At 36.2% G+C, this 19699-nt stretch overlaps 1 protein-coding gene across 2 annotated transcripts; it reads right to left on the bottom strand.

The window, feature by feature from the left end:
- Positions 1-15370: 15370 nt before the first annotated feature.
- LOC133831271 (AT-hook motif nuclear-localized protein 1-like) lies at positions 15371-18852 on the bottom strand. Of its 2 annotated transcripts, none has more exons than XM_062261510.1 (5): positions 18085-18852; positions 17492-17559; positions 17219-17350; positions 16306-16470; positions 15371-15936 (listed from the first exon to the last, which is right to left on the bottom strand). In XM_062261510.1, exons 1-5 carry the CDS (start codon positions 18557-18559, stop codon positions 15586-15588), a joined length of 1191 nt encoding a protein of 396 aa, XP_062117494.1. In that variant the 5' UTR covers positions 18560-18852; the 3' UTR covers positions 15371-15585. The 2 variants fall into 2 exon arrangements, with proteins under 2 accessions (XP_062117494.1, XP_062117495.1); XM_062261511.1 differs by having other exon boundaries at positions 18124-18851.
- Positions 18853-19699: the final 847 nt, after the last annotated feature.

Raw genomic sequence — 19699 nt, 5'->3', positions numbered from 1 at the left:
CCCTGCATCTTGTGCACCCTGGGTCTGCCCATAATTGCATTGTAACTGGAGTATGAATCGATTACCACGACTACCAAATTACGCTCTGTGGAAGTTACTTTCAACTCAATTGCTCCATTTGGCAACACTTTCATGTTATTGAAAGAAATGATGGGGAATGTGGACGCCCTTAATCATTCTTCTGGAATCCCTATAGCTTGTAATGCATCATAAAAAAGAAGTTGTGTACTGGTTCCACCATCTACCAGTACCCGGCTTAATTGACTTATAATTTAATCACTAGAGCATTATTGTGTGGGAGGTTTACATTTCTTAAATTATCTTCAGTGAAAGTGATTGGGTGTGCTGGGAAATAACGTTCTGGCGGGGCAACATAGTTCACAGTGTGATGCAAGTAGCGCATTCTCTTTACTCTCTCTTATGTTATCTTCTCAAATTTCATTTTTGCATCTCTCTCCACCGAAGACTCTGCGTATCCAAATATCATTGGTATATGTTTTAATGGCTGTTGTGGTTGATCTTCAGCCAGTGTCTGTTGTTGTGGGTTCTGCTCTGCTACTATTTGAACTGGTGACTTCGGTGGAGTTCTGTGTTTTTGCGTGGGGATCTATGCATTCTTAATATATTGAGACAACCTTCCTATCCCTGAGATGCACTGCACCTGGTTATATAGAGATCTGCACTATGCGAGTGTGTGACCCACGTCTTTATGGAATGGACAATACTTGCTCTAGTCTCTTCATTCTATAGGTGAATTTATCTTGAATGGATATCTCCATATCAAATTTTCTATGTTCTCATTATAAATCTAATCCACGGGAATTGTAGTTTCTATATGTGGATATTTGTTTTCACCATCCTCTCGGACATGTTTATAGTTTCCCCTCTACAATAGGAGTTGCTATGCTCTTCTCATGTCCTTCTTGTCGTTAAGGGGTGGGTTTCCTTTGGCAGGTTTAGTGATCAGCGCAGTCCTTCTTGCCTCTTTGATTTCTAATATTTTGAACACCCCTTCGGCCCTTGATTTTATGATAGCTAAATCTTTGGTGGGTTCAAATAGAGTTGCTCTCTCAGCAGCAACCCTTTCTGCAAACTTTCTCTGAATCAGTTCTTTGCCACCATTTTGTCCACATTGTTTATCTGATGCACCAACTTTAAATATCTCTTTAAGTATGTTCGCGGATGATCATTCACTGATTGTTGCACTGAATACAGATCGCCCACTATTTTAGGTGTCTTTGTGTTCCCTCCATACTACTGCACGAATAGTTCACCTAATTCCACGAAAGAGTAGATTGATTTTGGTTTCAACTTCTTGAAACATCTTATTGTTGGTCCCACCAAGGTGGTTGCAAAGGCTCTGCACTGCATTGCTTCAATATTAGTCTCCATTGCCATTTTTGCTGGAATTACTAAATATGGTTGAAAGGATCTGAACTTCTGCCAAACCGTGCAAAGTTGGGCATCACAAAATCTTCTGGCTTTGGTTCACTCACAATCCAATCGGTGAAAGGTGATTTGAAAATTCCTTTGATTGCTTCATTGGTCATGTATGTTGAACTTCGAACTCTTGCACTATTCATCCTATCAAGGACTTCTTTCATCATTTGTTCCTTCCAATCGGATGGTACCGTTGGCGTTGACAGTCATTGGCGAGCTTGTGATTCTTTTTTAGCAGTTGGTGTCTCTACTCTCTTTGTTGTATGAGTTCCACTATATTCTTTTTCTTTCTACGATGATTTTTGCGCCTCTTCTTCATAGATCTATGGTGCATCTTCCTCCTCTTCTTGATGCTCAAGGTTATTCTCTAGTTGAGACTCTTCACCTTGCCCCCCCCCCCCCATTATCGCATCATCGCCAACTGCGCCTCCAGTTTAGCGTGTTGGGCAGCCATTTCTTCTATCCGCTTTTGGTGTCATTCATCTGCTTGTTGTTGTCGTTCCTCCGCTAGAAGAAATCTCGCCTCATCTTGTTCCTTCATCTGTTGCATGTACTGGATCAACTTATGTAATTCCTTCATATAATCAATCTATGTAGATTGACTCTTAGCTTTCTCTTCTTGTGATTTCGATCGAGGTATTTCATTTTTTTCTTACTGATTACTGTCGATTTGATTTCTGTAAGAAGATTCAAGAAACAATAAACGCGTAAGAATTAAAAGATGATTTTCAATATTATCACACATAGCTTTATCATTCTTTTCCCACATATGGCGTCAATTGTTTAGTTCAAAATCTTCCCCAAATCAATAATTTATTTCATTCGTATATTAATTTGTTGTGTCGTAATTAGTCGATGTAGTTCTCTAGTTGATGCACATCATATTGGCCTATCCAATAGCATAAATGTGATCTTCATCGAATTGAGAAGTAGGAACAAAGGAGGAGTACCTGCAAGAAGATACTCCGATGCTTAAGTCATCCCATGCTCTAACTCTCAATCCACAATCTTACTTGTATTAGTCAATATAAAAGTCTAAGGTCCCCAAAATGAGTCTCTTTTACACTATTTATAGAAAAAATAATAGAATAAGGTTAAGAAAGCTTATCATGATTGGTCCGCATGTCAGGCTTTCTTGACCTTCTTCCCGCGTTCCCTTCCTTCTCATTTTGAGCTCAAACGCTCATCATTCTTCCTTGCTCAATCTGAGCTCAGAGCTCATCTTCCGATTTGTTCATTTTGAGCTTAGAGCTCATCGATCATTATATTCATTTTGAGCTAGATAGTAATTCCAACTCATAGAAATAGTTATGGATTTTATAAGTTTAACCTATAGTTTAGAGATATTAATTATAACATAAGGTTTGATTAATATAGCTGGTCCTAGAAATATTATTTATTATAACCTAAGGTTTAGATAGAATTATTAAGAGCATGACACTTGTCACAAGCATGTTTATTTGAGGATTTAAGGATTTTAAATGAATAAATTAATAATGGATGAATCTAGAAGCTCTAGAACCTTCCAGCAGCTATTAGGATCACGTTTTACTCAGTCAAAGTTGTTTAAAAAAATTCAAAATGTGCTGAAAATGTGCAAAAACATGTTTAAAATATCAGTGTATGTCGATATATCGCAGCTATAGGGGTCGATATGTCACCTACGGGAGATACGGAAAACACGTCGACTTTGCATGAACGAAACCACGAAGGCTCGAGGCATAGGCATAGGCATAGGCGATATATCGCCTAGGGTAGGGCGATATATCGGCCCTTGGATCAGTTTTTAAAATTTCATGGAATCCGAGCTAGAAACAGCCCTTAACCACTTGGACTTGCTCTTGAACGTTTTTTATCGAGTTCTCGGCATTTGTTGAAACAAAAATTCAAATCTTTTCAATTTATATTTATTTATTTATTCAATTTAAAAATGGGTTGGTTTCACTCCTTGAACTCTATAAATAGGACCTAGTTCTCAACCATTTCACTCATCATTCAAGCATTCTTCAGAGTCTCCAAGCTGCTAACATTACTCTAGAGAGAAAACACTTGGGTTTTAGGATAAAATCTTTTCCAATCTAAGCTTTTCTAAACACTTGGGAAGTAAGATAGAGTGTTATTTCGGTATCGAGGTGTAGATCAAAGTCATAGTTCATCCAAGGTATTCTTATCCTCAGATTTAGTTCATTATAGTTCTTTTATTTTCTTCCATTTTCTTTCAGATCCTAACATGATTTTATGACTTCTTGGTTAGGTATTTAAGTTCTTGAAACTTAAGGTTCTTCGGTAAGTTTCTACTTCGATGGTTTAGTTCTCTTTTTCATCTCATTTTGTTTAGAATCTCATGATTTTTACTGTTGGTTTTAGGAGTGTTCCAATCTCATTCTTGTCTCCGATATCTCAGTTTTTTGTAAGGAAAATAGGTTAGATTATATGTGTTTATATGATGTGTTATGATATGATTATAAGCTATGTAGATACATATGAATATGTTTTTAGTCGCTTGAGGCTTATAGTTGCTAAGATAGCAAACCCCAAGATTTTTATCATTATCATGGTTTAGAGTTATGATTTACCCTACCTCGATTAGTAGACTGAGAACCTAGATGGGTTATCATATATTACTTTGTTATCTAACCTACCTTGATTAGTAGACTGATGACCTAGATGGTTTTATCGCATGCTACGGTAATGAGTTAATAGCCATTAATATTGTAGTCCTATATGATATGATATACGTTTTTATGTCATATGTTTTATAGTATATGTTTTATGATATATGTTTTTAGTAGATTTTCCTTGCTGGGCATTAGGCTCATTCCTTTTATTTTAGATGGTGCAGGAAAATGAACTTGGAAGGCGGGACAAATTCGTGGCAGCTTGGCATGTGTATTAGGGATGGATTGAATTGCTGGAAGATCGAGGATGACATTGTTTTCAAGTCTTTTAATTTATGTTTTATGCATTTCCGCACTTAGTATTTAAAAAATTGATTAAAGTTTATGTTTTTATGTTTTATGTACTAAACAATGGGTACCCATACCTTATTTTGTATTCCGTACTGTATTTTGGATTTTTAATAAAGTTCTAATATTTTATGTATGTATGTATGTATGTATGTATGTATGTATGTATGTATGTATGTATTCCAAAATAGTAGTTATGTTTAGTAGTTTTTAATGGTCCGAGGTCTAGAAAGTAGTCGGTATTACACATTCATTTTGAGCTCAGAATTCATCAACCAATTCATTCATTTTGAGCTCAGAGCTCATCAATCATTTCTTTCATTTTGAGCTTAAAGCTCATCAATCAATTCATTCATTTTGAACTCAGAGTTGATCAATCAATTCATTTATTTTGAGCTCAGAGCTCATCAATCATTTCATTCATTTTGACTTCAGAGCTTGTCAATCAATTCATTCATTTTGAGCTCCGAACTCGTCAATCAATTCATTCATTTTAAGCTCAAAGCTCATCAACTAATTCATTCATTTTGAGGTCAAAGCTCATCGTTCATATTTCGACGCTCTCAGCGAGGTCTTTCCACAAAATTGGCATGTTTTATTTTAAGTACAATGTCACATCACTTCGGGGAAATTCTTCCCGTACACTTATGTACAACTTAGAACAATTAAAAACAGTAGTCATCCATGTACCGTGTAATGTTAGGAAAAAATGCATTTGCCTCAATGGATATGGGTAAGAATATTACAACTCTATGCAATAATATTACAAATAAATATAGATTGATTAAATAAGGTTACAACTCTATAACTGAAAGTACAAATAAAAAAAAAGGAAGAAGAAGAAGAAGAGATGAAGAATAGAATAGTGAAAATACAACTCTAAGCAAAAGATTACAAATAAAGTAAAAGTGTTTGGAACAAAAGAAAAGAAGATTACAATTCTAAACAAAATTATAAGTAAAAAAACAAGAGGAATGAGAAAAAAAGCAATAGAAGAAATTGTAAGAACAAAACAAAGAAAACTCTCACTTACACAACCTAAGTGAAGAGTGTTGGGGATCACCAACTTGAACAAGGTTTAAAACCTTTGTCCAAAAGCTTATTTCCCCCTAACTTAAGCACTAAGGGATCTCTCTCAGATATTGGAAATGCTTTATGGAATTATCAAGCCTCAAGGTGTTTCTAGCCAAGTGCTCTAATGGATAGAAATGTTGTGTCTTACAAGTGAGCTATAGGCTCCTATATATAAAGTGTAGAGACACCCTTTGAATTTCAAATTCCACCAACCCCCATGGCTGTTACCAATTTTTAAATGGATTAATATGGAATTAAAAATGAGATTTAGGAGTTATTTGGGTTTTTTGAGCAGTTCAACAAAGATTGAAAAAACTGAAAAATTGGTCAGTTTTTGGCCTGTGGCCGCGGCCAGAGACATTAGTGGTTGCGGCCACTAGTCTCTGTCCCAGAGGCCGCGGCCACCGACCAATTTCAGCACTTAAAAATGTGTTATTTTTCCAAACGGTTCCAAACCCTCCCAAATGATTTTGTAACTCCCAAAACACATTATTGGGGTTAAAATCATATCTCTAACAGCCATTTCACATATGGCTTTATGAAATTCATCTCAATATTGTGTAACAACAAATTTACACAATAAATGGTAATATTTGGAAGTTACAAATTTGTAACACCAAATATGTTATTTTATTTGGATATATCTCATATATCTAGGTATTGTAACTATCTATTATATGTTACAATATGTGACACTCTTTGTCACATTTATTAATCTAAAACATTATATTATAATATAATATAATATTACATTATATTATAAAATAATATAACATTCCCCCACTAGATTAAATAGTTATCTATTGTAACACTTATTTTATCAATCATTATATTTTAAAATATAACATATCCCCCACTTGATTAAATAAGAACTCTCTCTTATAGGAGTCATTGCATTAGTACATAGAGCAAAGTGTTTTTCAACTTGAACTTTACTATAGTGTAATTATCACAAAATTTGTCAAAAATTTGGTTGCACTAGGCATTGAATCATCTTTTCATGATAACAAATCGGTGATAACACACACACATTTGCGATGTTCACTTGAGACCTCTATGTCTCGCTTTGCACCGTTAATGGCCATGTGCACTTTCCATTCATGGACGTTCTTGAGAATACTCTCAATTCTCATGAGAGGCGGCACCACCCCTAGGTCCATATAGGTAGAATTCTTAAAGTATTTTTGTTACCAAAAATACTTGTCTTCACGAGACTGAATTCTATTAAAAACCCTTTCGGTTTTAACCCTCAACTTGGTAACGCACAAGTACTCAATATCTCAGATGGGACATGTTTTGAGTACAACTAATATTCACTTGATTGACTTGTTGTTGCCTATTGAACCTAACACTAGTTGAATAACTAGTGTTAAGATAGGTTACCATCAATCGTGAATCTCTTTAGGGAGTTTAAGTCCCATCCTTCAAGATGATGCAGCCACTAAATCCCTCGTTAGTGGCTTAATGAAAGGGTCCGCCAGATTTTCACTTGTTCTCACATAGGATATTGAGATGACTCCTCTTTGAATCAATTCTCTTACATATCCATGTATTAGACTAATATGTCTAGACTTCCCATTATACACTCCGCTGTATGCTTTAGCCAATGTCGCTTGGGTATCACAATGTATCGATATAGTAGATACATTCTCTTTGATTAGGGGAATCTCTATCAACAGATCCCTTAACCATTCGGCCTCTTTGCCGGTAGCAGCTAGAGCTATAAACTTTGCTTCCATAGTGGAATGAGATATACAGGTTTGTTTCTTGGAACCCCAAGAAATAGCACCTCCATCAAGTGTAAATACCCAACCAGTTGTGGACAAGTTATCCCCAAGATTGGATATCCAACTTGCATATATATATCCTTCTAAAATTGAAGGAAATTTTGAGTAGTGAAGGCTTAGTCCTTTGGTTTTCTTGAGATAACCTAGGACTCTTCCAATTGCCTTCCAGTGATCCACACTTGGATTACTTGTAAACCTACTAAGTTTACTTACCGCAAATGCTATATCATGTCTAGTACATTGGGCAGCGTACATTAGACTCCTTATAGCACTAGCGTACTCCAATTGAGCCATCTTTCTTCCTTCATTCTTCTGTAGTTTTACACTATGATCGAATGGAGTATTGGCATCTTTAACCTTGAGATGGTTAAATTTGTTCAATACTTTCTCAACATAGTGGGCTTGTCCTAACGCAAAACCTCCACTATGTTTCTTTACTTTGATACCAAGTATGGTGTCAACTTGTCCAAGATCTTTCATCTTGAAGGTTGATGATAGAAACCTCTTCGTTTCTTCTATCCCTTTCATACTATTACTTAGGATAAGCATGTCATCCACATATAAGCAAATAATGATCACATATCCCTTACAAGTTTTGGAATACAAACACTTGTCACCATTGTTATGTCTAAACCCATTAGACATGATGGCTTGATCAAATTTCTCATGCCATTGCTTGGGAGCTTGTTTCAATCCATATAAAGATTTTACAAGTCTGCAAACTTTATGTTCATGTTTTGGTAGGACAAACTCTTCGGGTTGTTCCATATAGACCTCCTCATTGAGGTCACCATTAAGGAATGTCGTTTTGACATCCATTTGATGAACATACAAGTTGTGTATGGAAGCTAAAGCGAACAAAATTCTTATAGAAGTTGTTCTTGCAACAGACGCATAAGTATCGAAATAGTTGATACCCTCCTTTTGCCTAAACCCTTTAGCTACTAATCTAGCTTTAAATGTTTGGATAGTGCCGTCAGTGTGGTATTTTCTCCTAAATACCCACTTACACCCAATTGGCATAGACCCCGGTGAGAGGTCTACCAATTCCCAAGTGTTATTGGAAAGAATGGAATCCATCTCATCATTGATGGCTTCTTTCCAAAATTCACTATCTCTCGATTGCATAGCTTCTCTATAAGTCTTAGAATCATCCTCAACGAGAAGTACAATAGGAATTTTCCTAATAACTTCCTCTCTATTTCCTTCTACCATGTAGAACGAAATTCGCTGAGAATCTATCTCATCCACTACTAGATTTTTATTATTTTTAAGCCTTTGACTTCTTCTAGGTTCAAATGGTTGTTTTACATCCTTTTGAGAATTATCCTCTTGAGAATCGACTTTGGATGTAGAAGCATGAGAATTGTTCTCATATAACAAATTCTCCTTTAGAGATGTTGAAGCTTGAGAATTGTTGTCACATAACATATTCTCAAAGAATTCAACTTCTCTAGATTCAATCACAATAGTAGACTCTAAGTCTAATAGCCTATAAGCTTTAGTATTGTTGGCATAACCAAAAAAAACACACTTTATGGCTCTTGAACCTAACTTTGTTTTATTAGGTTCGTTTTTCTTGCAATATGCAAGACACCCCCACACTTTGAAGTACCCTATGTTGGGTTTTCTTCCTTTCTATAACTCTAAGTCTAATAGCCTATAAGCTTTAGTATTGTTGGCATAACCAACAAAAACACACTTTATGGCTCTTGAACCTAACTTTGTTCTATTAGGTTCGTTTTTCTTGCAATATGCAAGACACCCCCACACTTTGAAGTACACTATGTTGGGTTTTCTTCCTTTCTATAACTCATATGGAGATATCTCATTTTTCTTCATCGGTATTCAATTAAGAATGTGACAAGCGGTTAAAAGCGCTTCACCCCATAAGTTGAAGTTCAACTTAGAAAACACCAACATAGAATTTATCATCTCTAGATAAGTCCTATTTTTCCTTTCGGCAACACCATTGTGTTGTGGTGTATAAGGTGCAGTGCACTCATGAATTATACCATTTTCTTCACAAAATGTATTGAATTCATTAGAGAAATACTCTCCTCCTCTATCACTTCTTAGCACCTTAATCTTTTTATTTAGTTGATTTTCAACTTCTAATTTATACAATTTAAAAGCATCAAAAGTTTCATCTTTATGCTTTAAAAGAAGCACATAGGTATATCTACTAAAATCATCTATAAAAGTAAGAAAATACCTTTTACCACCTCTAGTTAAAACACCATTTAATTCACAAAGATCACTATTGATTAAATCTAGTAAATTAGATGATCTTTCTACACTAGGAAATTGTTTCTTAATCATTTTTTCATTAACCATGTTTCACATTTACCATAGTTTTTAATATTTCATGCAATCATACCACATTTAACTACTCTTTTCATGGTTGAAAAACCTATATGCGATAGTCTAAGATGCCACAAAAATAAAGAATCATACTCAACAATATAGGCAGAATTAGCATTTTTATTGATAACATTGAAAGTTACATCATTGGTGCACAATTTAACCATACCCTCACAAGAGTACCCCTTTCCCAAAAATACATTTGATTTGGTAAGTATAAGTTTACCGGACTAAAAAACGGCTTTAATGCCAGGCTTGCCAAGAAAATCACCACTTACCAAGTTTTTACTCATTTCGGGAACATAAAGTACATTCACTAATGTAACTTTCTTGCCGGAGGTGAAAAAGACTTCAATGGTACCTTTGCCAAGTACCTTGGATTTGCCCTCATTGCCCATTTGAATCTCATGGTTGCCCTTTGACTCTTCAAAGGTCTTGAACAATGATTTGTCATAGGTGACATGGACGGTGGCACATATATCATACCACCACCCTTTCACCTTGCCTTGGACCGCATTCACCTTACTAAGGGTAGCAACTATGTTTTCATCTTGATTTGCGTTCACCTTAGGTCCTTGTTGGTCTTTTCTATGCCTACACTCTCTAGCATAGTGACCATTTTTCCCACACACAAAGCAAGGACATTTCTCGCCCTTAAACTTGTTTGGGTTGGTTTTTGGACCCAAAGGTTTCTCGTTACCTTTTTTTCCTTTGTTTTTGGGATGTTTTGGTTGTGACACCGCATTTGCTTTGGAAGTCTCTCCATTAGACCCCTCCACAAATTTATCTCTACATATCGATTCCTCTTCGATTCGAATATGCTTTTGGATTTCCTCCAAAGAATAATCCTCATTTTTATGAAGGATTATTTTCCTATAGCTCTTCCAAGTTGGTGGTAATTTAGCCACTATAGCACCAACTTGAAAGGCCTCGGGAAGCTCAATCTTTAAAACTTTCAGTTTGTTAATAATTATTTGCAATTCATGAATTTGAGGAAGAATAGGTTTATCACCAAAAAATTTGAAATTAAAGTATTGAGATATCAAAAACTTTTTGGTACCTTCCTCTTCCGCCTTGAACTTTTTCTCAAGTGTATCCCATATCTCCTTGGTCGATTTGGTCTCGGTGTAGAGGTCATAGAGCCTATCGGATAGGGCGATGAGGATATGACCCCTACAAAGGAGATTTTCCTCCTCCCTCTTCCTTCTTTTCTCCACCTCCTCGGGAGTGTCCTTGTCGGATGGTGTTGGGAGAGGTTCTAGAGTGGATTCTAGAATGTAGGCGATTTTGAGAGTGGTTAAAAGGAATCTCACCTTGTCTTGCCACCTAGTGAAATTGGATCCATCAAACCTATCCAACCTCACTAGGTCTTGATTCATGATTTTGATGGTCTCACCTTCCATTGAAACAAACAAAGGGATAAGCTTTTGAATGTTAGGAAAAAATGTATTTGCCTCAATGGATATGGGTAAGAATATTACAACTCTATGCAATAATATTACAAATAAATATAGATTGATTAAATAAGGTTACAACTCTATAACTGAAAGTACAAATAAACAAAAAGGAAGAAGAAGAAGAAAAGAAGAATAGAATAGTGAAAATACAACTCTAAGCAAAAGATTACAAATAAAGTAAAAGTGTTTGGAACGAAAGAAAAGAAGATTACAACTTTAAACAAAATTACAAGTAAATAAAACAAGAGGAATGAGAAGAAAAGCAATAGAAGAAATTGTAAGAACAAAACAAAGAAAACTCTCACTAACACAACCTAAAAGACGAGTGTTGGGGATCACCAACTTGAACAAGGTTTAAAACCTTTGTCCAAAAGCTTATTTCCCCCTAACTCAAGCACTAAGGGATCTCTCTCATATATTGGAAATGCTTTCTGGAATTATCAAGCCTCAAGGTGTTTCTAGCAAAATGCTCTAATGGATAGAAATGTTGTGTCTTACAAGTGAGCTATAGGCTCCTATTTATAGAGTTTAGAGACACCCTTTGAATTTCAAATTCCACCAACCCCCATGGCTGTTACCAATGTTTAATTGGATTAATACGGAATTAAAAATGAGATTTGGGAGTTATTTGGGTTTTTTGAGCCGTTCAACAAAGATTGAAAAAACTGAAAAATTGGTCAGTATTTGGCTTGTGGCCGCGGCCACTAGTCTCTGCCACAGGCCGCGGCCACCGAACAATTTCAGCACTTAAAAATGTGATGTTTTTCCAAACGGTTCCAAACCCTCCCAAATGATTTTGTAACTCCCAAAACACATTACTGAGGTTAAAATCATATATCTAACAGTCATTTCACATATGACTTTATGAAATTCATCTCAATATTGTGTAACAACAAATTTACACAATAAAGGGTAATATTTGGAAGTTACAAATTTGTAACACAAATATGTTACATTATTTGGATATATCTCATATATCTAGATATTGTAACTCTCTATTATATGTTACAATATGTGACATTCTTTGTCACATTTATTTAATCTAAAACATTATATTATAATATAATATAATATTACATTATATTATAAAATAATATAACATTGATCATCATCTATTATCATCTCTTCATTCCTAGATATGCTCGGTGAATACAGAAAGTCAATTGGGATCGCGTCCGGCAATTTGTTGAGAAATTTGCTCAACTCGTACTTTCTCAAGTTTGGCAATCAGGTCTCTTGCGCGCATGAGGTATTAATTGAGCTACTCAGCGACCCCTTCGCTTGGTCCTCGTTGTAATAAAGACTAAATGCAGCTAGTTGGTTTTGTTTTTTCTGTTATTGATTCGCTAGTTAGTGAACTGTTGTATTAGTTAATTTGGTTGGTAACATTCTATAACCACTGTTATATGTAGTTTGTTATAGTGGGTTGATTATGTTACCAACTCAAAAGCCTTGTAAACATTCTCTATAACATGAGACAAAGTTCAAAAGGGAGCCCACTTGCTCATCCTCTTTTTTTTTTTTTTGGGTAAATCAGATCCGTGTATTGCCCAACAATCAAACAAATTACAACCTATACAGCACCAAAAAATTAGGCCTGAAAAGTTCAATTACAAGTTTTCAAACCATTCTCTATCTATCAAATTTACTTTCTTTGGCATTACACCTTGAATTCTATTTTTCACATCACTTTGTATTCTTTTTGTGAGTATCATCACCGTACAAACCCTCTGATTCCAAATTGCAACATTCCGGCAATGCCAGATCTGGTATACTGTAGCTGCAAGAGTCGCTGCCAGAACCTGTTTAATAAAAGGAGAGAGCTTTGCCCGAGCAATCCATCTTAACAATTTTGGAATTGTTGTTGTAGACACCTTCCAGTCTAGCCATTCTTTTATGCTAAGAAAACTGAGATTACTTAAATGACAATCAAAGAATAAATGATCTCTAGTTTCCTTACTCATTCCACACAGTACACATTGGTCATCGTGGGCTATCTTGAACCTGTGAAGCCTCTCTTTCACCTGTAATCGATCAAGGACCGAAAGCCATAGAATAAATCTATGCTTCGGAATGGCAAGTCTATTCCACACCTCCATTCTCCAATAGACTTTCGAATGAGATGAGCAAAGGAGAGTGTACCCTTCTTTAATTTTGTATTTACCCAAAGAGATCAACTGGAGCAAGTTGAGTTCCTTGTATGCTTCTTTTACCCGAACAATCTGACGCCAGTACCAACTACTGGTACTTGGGGCCGTATAGGCCCACCAATCCCCATCACCTATGTAGACCGCATGTACCCATTGTACCCATAGTGTGTCTTGTTTCGAAGCCACTGCCCAAACGTACTTGCCAATAGCTGCCTCATTCCACTTGGTAATCCGCCTGAATCCCAAGCCCCTTCACTCTTAGGACGACACATATCGTCCCAAGCTACCTGACCCGAACTAGTTGAGTCAACCATACCTTTCCATAAGTAGTTCCTACATATTATATTAATTCTATGTAAGATCTTCTTAGGAATGATCATGATTTGCGCCCAATATGAATGGATAGCCATAAGAACCGAGTTCACCAAAGTAGCCCTTCCAGCATAAGAAAGGTTCCTTGAACTCCAAACTCGAATTCGTTGTACCATCCTTTCAAGAATCACCTCACATTCCGCAGCTAGTATTTTCTTTGCACAGACAGGAATACCCAACTAAGTAAAGGGAGGGGAACTTCTCTGAAAGCCTGAAACCTGGATCACTCGCTGTACTTCATATTCATTCATATTAGCACAATAGATTGATGTTTTTTCCACACTAGGCTGCAAGCCTGAAGATTGAGAAAAGAGCTTCAAACCTTGTAGCAGGCAGTATATGGATTTGAAATTACCATGACAAAAAAGTAGAACGTCATCTGCAAAGCATAAGTGATTTAGCTGGAGATTCTCACATCTGTCATGGAACTTAAACTCCTCCTTCTTGCCGATTTTCATTAGAATTCGGGATAAATATTCCATCCCAAGAACAAATAGCAGGGGTGACATTGGGTCTCCTTGTCTCAAGCCTCTTTTAGCTTCAAAAAAGCCATGTAAAGAACCATTAAACATTAGGCTGAACCTGGGAGTTCTCACACATATCATAACCAACTGAATAAAATCACTCGGAAAGCCAAATGCTTTTAACATTTCTTCGATAAAATCCCATTCTATAGTGTCGTAAGCCTTCCTCAAATCTAATTTAATCATGCATTTCAGTTTGCCTTTCCCTCTCCCATAATGCCTCACCAAATCTTGACAAACCATGATGTTGTATGCTATGTATCGACCTTGGACAAACCCACTTTGATTCTAGGCAACTATGTCTGGCAGTACCTTCCTCAGGCGAGAACAGATCAACTTTGTGGCGATCTTGTAAATAACATTACAACAGGCGATGGCTCTAAACTCCATAACTGACCGAGGGCATTTGTTCTTGGGAATTAAGGTCAAAGTAGTGGAGTTTATTTCTTTGAGAAGCTTGCCTGAGTGTAGAAGAGACTGCACCGCTTTGCACACATCATCCCCTACCATTTCCCAATTGTCTTGGAAAAAGAAGCTGTTGTATCCATCCGGGCCTGGTGATTTGTTTCCTAGAATCACAAAGGTGGCATTTTTAACATCTTCATCTGTATACGGGTATTGTAGCAATCTTTTGTGAGTTTCATGAATCAGTGGCCCTTGTTTAATCACCCCTAAGATCACACTTTTCCTGTGAGCCATGGCCGTTCCCAAGAGATCTTCATAAAAACTCAAAAAAGCTGCTGTGACTTGATGGGGCTCGTGCACCTGGCAACCATCTTTATCCTCTATGGCATAAACTTGGTTAGAAGTTCTTCGGGCTCTAATACTCATGAAACATAGAGGTATTCTCATCCCCATCCTTAAGCCAATGCAATTTAGCTTTTTGACGAAGGAAGGAAATGAGATTGGACTGAGCTTCTTCATACCTCTCCCTAGCCTCCTTTTCTTTGATGATAAGCTCCTTATCCCTCGGATTATTTTGAAGTTCCGACTGAAGGGAATGGAGCTCCTGTAGCTCACATTGCTCATCCTCTTTACTTTTCTCTCTTTTGGTCTTTCTGTGTAACGGTCTAGAATCCTAACTCTCGCCGTTTAATTGACATGCCACGAGCTGAGAATGTCAACCTCAGAACATACATAAATACCAGCCAAACTCGAAATCGAAAAATAAAAAGAAGAGGAGAAGGTCGTTATTTTGCTGTGAAAAGCTTCACATGCAATGAGACCACGTCCAAGTCCAACAAAGACAAAGATATATATTTATGTCTCAAACCTATAAAATTATTTCATGTAATCTAATCTCGAAACTGTTAAAACAAGTTTTGTTAATGTAATCAACAACAGCCAGTTTAAATGAATTGGTTTTAACTCAGAGTTAACTAAACATGTCAGCCTTCGGAAGTGATGTTGAAAAACTGTTGTTGTTGGTAGTTGTTGTGGTGGTACTGCTATTATTCACCACGAACAGAAACATTAATGTCAGGAGATGGACCAAGGTCTGGTCTGGACTCTGAGGAGCCGTTATTCCAACCTGTGAAACGAACGGGTGTGGCACCATTATTCAGATTCTCTTTGGTAGTAGTTGTTGGGTTGTGTTGTGTTTCTACATGGCTTTGCACCGGAAAGGTTGGCGGCTTGTTTGAGAAGGGTTCGACCATGTTCGGTTTAGCCTGCGAAATTGGAGTTGCCTCTGTCACTGGTGAGTCTAGAGCTGTTGGGGGTGGAGAAGCCACTGTTTGCTCTCGATGGTACTTCCTTTTTTGCACCTTGTAACCATTTGGCATGAAACTTCCAACTACAATCTGCCAAAACAGATGAATGCATATCATCATCATCTAATGAAACTAATTTTGAGTCAAGTAAATTTTAATTATTTCTCTATAGAGAAACCTAAATAGTTCTATCTACATGTACACTTAAAAGAAAAGGTTTCTGAGTCCAATCCCTGAAAGTGTTTCAGGAATTGTATTCAGAAACGTCTTTAGAGAATTGAGCACCTTGAATATGCAGAAACAAACAGTGAAACCATATAAATTCTAAGACTTAAGAGACATGATTATGCATACAGAATATAGTCATTACATTTTATCAAAAATTCCCAAACTCATGGCCAAGAGAGTTACATGTATAGAATTATTATATATCACGGAAAAATAAGGGAAAAGGCTTGCCTGAATGGGACTAGCAGCTGTTAGTAAACCAGCAAGGCCACCACCTATTACACGACCATCAGGACCGGCCAAGGAGACGCTCAAACCACCACTCCGATTTCTTGCACCGGTAGAGTACTCAGGAACAGTGTACGACCCAGATAAGGACAATATCTCAAAGCGGCCCTGTCCGAAATTCAGACTAGTTCATATTAAACAAATGTATTTTTACTATCAATACCATTATGATATGTAAAAGCAGTAATAGCCAGGCAAGCACCTAAGATAAAATAAAATCTGCACAATGATTTTCTTAATGTAAAATCATTTGTCAATGAAATAGCACATGCCTTTACTAGCAATTTCGAGGAAGTAAAGAATGAAGACAAACTAAACCGCTAAAATAATAAGCCTAAACGGGCAAATGTATGTACTGTTTCAAATATCTTCTTATTTTATTTTATTTTCCCTCCCCTGGAATATACTAGGCATATAATTGTTGGAGTTAGATAAAGCAAAATATCACTACTAAAAGGTTAGAGAGTGTGGGAGAGAGAAAGAAAGGAACTTATTGCAGATTATTTGGATAATATTGCAGATTGGTAAGGTAGTTGGGACCAAGCTGTTCTTTCAAATGGGAAGAGACTATTTGTTTAGTTTGTGGACGAGGGACTAGTTTTGTGGGACAGAGAAAAAACACTATTTTGTGAACCGGGTTTTGCTATGCTATTTTTTTTTTTTTTTTTAGAAACGAAAATTAGCTCCTACCGATCTCCATTAAGTGAAGCTAAAATGGCATACCATCTGCTTGAAAACCCATGAGCCCCTTAGTTTCAAGGACTTGATAAAAAAAATATAACAATAAGATTTAAAGAGAAGCAAAACTGTATTGACAAGAAGAGTATCAATGGGTAAGTTATCATTGAAATCATGCCTCGTATGTCAGGATGCCGCCAGAAGAACCAGGTTGACGAATTGTGACGTTGGAAACAGCTCCATTGGCAGAGAGAACACAAACTCCTCTGGGACCCTTATGAACAAATGAGAGAATTGTTTCTACGACGTCCTGCATGTTCAAAAAGTTTGGACCTTTGTTATGCAAACCCAAAAAACATTCTTACATCTGAGAAAAGATCTTGTTTGTACGGCCAAGTTAACTGTAAGAAAAGAAGAAAAAAATAGAAGTGAGAAAAGATACACATTTTACCTCTCCGGTATTAACAGTGACCACATGAGGTGTGAAGTCCCCACCGGCTGTTTTAGCAAACAATTCACCTTCATGGATCAGAGTTCAAATGTTAAGAAAACCAAAAAAAAAAAACAGTTTTAAATATATGATTTACAGCTTTTAAATGTTAAAAATGAAGCTTGAGATCACATTTTGTGACATTATATATAATGGAGCCAAAATTATATAGCTTTTGTTCAATAGTTGAACTATGTTTGGCCAGCTCAAGATTAATCCCTTTTGCCAGACTTCTCCTATGATGACACTTAGATCCCAAACTCAGTACAAATAAAATCACTTTTTTTTTATATTTCAATAAATGATCAACTTTTGTTATCTATAAACTTTAGTCTATATATGGCTGGTCGTCATGGGTTTTTGCTCTGGTTTAGAAAGAAGAGAAAGAAAAAAGAAAAAGAACTCCTTTTCATGGTGGGTAAGTTGGCCCCCCTTGTATTACCAAAAAAGGAATGTTAACAAGGACAGAAGACCCACCTCTGTGCCCTAAATTTTCTCATCATTTTCTTGGTAAACAAGCAGGAATGTTAACACAAACGCGCCACCGAGTTCACCTGAATTTGAGGGAGTTGTAGTACTGTTCTTGAACTCACCTAAAGAAGCGAGCTGCCAGCTACTAGACCCAGAAGGCCTAACTTTCCCTTTCTTAGACGAAGAAGAGAACTCAGAAGGAGAAGAAACCGGGGACGACAGAGTAAACGGTGTCGTTCCTGAAGGTGGCTTTGTCTTAAGACCCTGCAAGTACGCCAAACTCAAGTTCCCATTAGCGTCGTATTTCCTCGGCCTCCCTCTTTTCTTCTTCCCTAGCGAGTCAACGCTACCCTGCGCCGCAGCCACCGCCGTCGTTCCTACTCCGCCGGTACACGTCGGAGGTAACGTCGCCGTTGCCGTCGATCCGAAACTTCCTTCTGTTCCTACCACGTTTACGGCCACCTGATGACTCGACACTGAGTTGCCCAGCGGAGCTTGAGGTGACTCAGTCCCCGAGTTTTCTGGTGACCCAGAAACCGTGCTCTCCTTGTCATCCATGAAAGTTCAACCAAACCACACACAGATAAATATATAAATATATATATAAGTGTAAGTTGAGAGAAAGGATGAAACGTTTCGTGGTTGTAAAAAAGAAGAAAGAAGAGAATGGAGAAGGTTTTTTTTTTTAAGGAGAAAAATGGAGGAGTTTGAACAAAAGGTCGTCTTCAAATGGCGCCAGAAGTAGAAGAAGGCTGCTTTTTTACAAACTTCCCTCCATTAATGGAGGACAAAAAGAAACTCTTATTTTCAGATTTTTTTTTTCTATTATTTTTCTGTCTGTACTCCACAATCTCACTCCCTACTTTCTTTTTAAAAAAATTACCAATTTAAATTTTTCCCAAACTACCCCTGTAAATAAATGTATTGTATATATATTTTCTACGTTTTCACTTTAAAAAATAAAAATAAAAAAATCAGTCTCGGGTTTCTCTTTTGGGATATTTATTCAATATTTTATTTATTTTCACAATATTGGTCTAATTTCGTTGGTCAGAATAAAGTTTGGTGATTTTAGTCTTTTATGAGTGTTAAAAAGTGCCATTTTATTGCCTTATACTCAATAATTTGTAAAATATATTTATCTTTTTCTAGGAAATATATAATTATTTTATATGCAAACTACTTATTTATATTCATATATGGTAGTAAAAATGAATTATAATAAAATTTGAAATTCAATTTATTGTTTTGTCTTTTTAAAAAAGAAAAAAAAAACCTAATTTTTTTAAGTATGCATAGTACTGGAATAAGGACCAGAGGGAGTTTTAGTAAAGGTAAGGGTATTTTGGTGATAGCAAATACAAACACCTTTATGGTAGTTGTATTAAAAAAAAATTTAAAAAAAGACCGGAGAGTAATTATATGAATGGTTTTGAAATTCATTTGATTTTGTAATTTAAAAATAAAATAATAATAATAATAATAAAATCCTGTATTAGATTATAAATCCAGTCAAACTGGTGCTCTGCTGTTAAAGTTATAATCCTTGCATAAAATAATGAATTCTATTTGTATTTATTCAAAGCTAAACTACAAATAAAAGTTCAACTCCCAAACTTACGTTTCCTTTCCCTCAAAAAAAATAAATAAATAAAAGCCTTACGTTTCCTAACTTAATTGGAGACCAAATTCTAATTT

The sequence above is a fragment of the Humulus lupulus genome, chromosome 4 (assembly GCF_963169125.1).
Source record: "Humulus lupulus chromosome 4, drHumLupu1.1, whole genome shotgun sequence".
In the NCBI taxonomy this organism is placed as follows: domain Eukaryota; kingdom Viridiplantae; phylum Streptophyta; class Magnoliopsida; order Rosales; family Cannabaceae; genus Humulus; species Humulus lupulus.
Note: the sequence above shows the minus strand (reverse complement) of the source record. Positions and strands in the feature narration are given on the sequence as shown.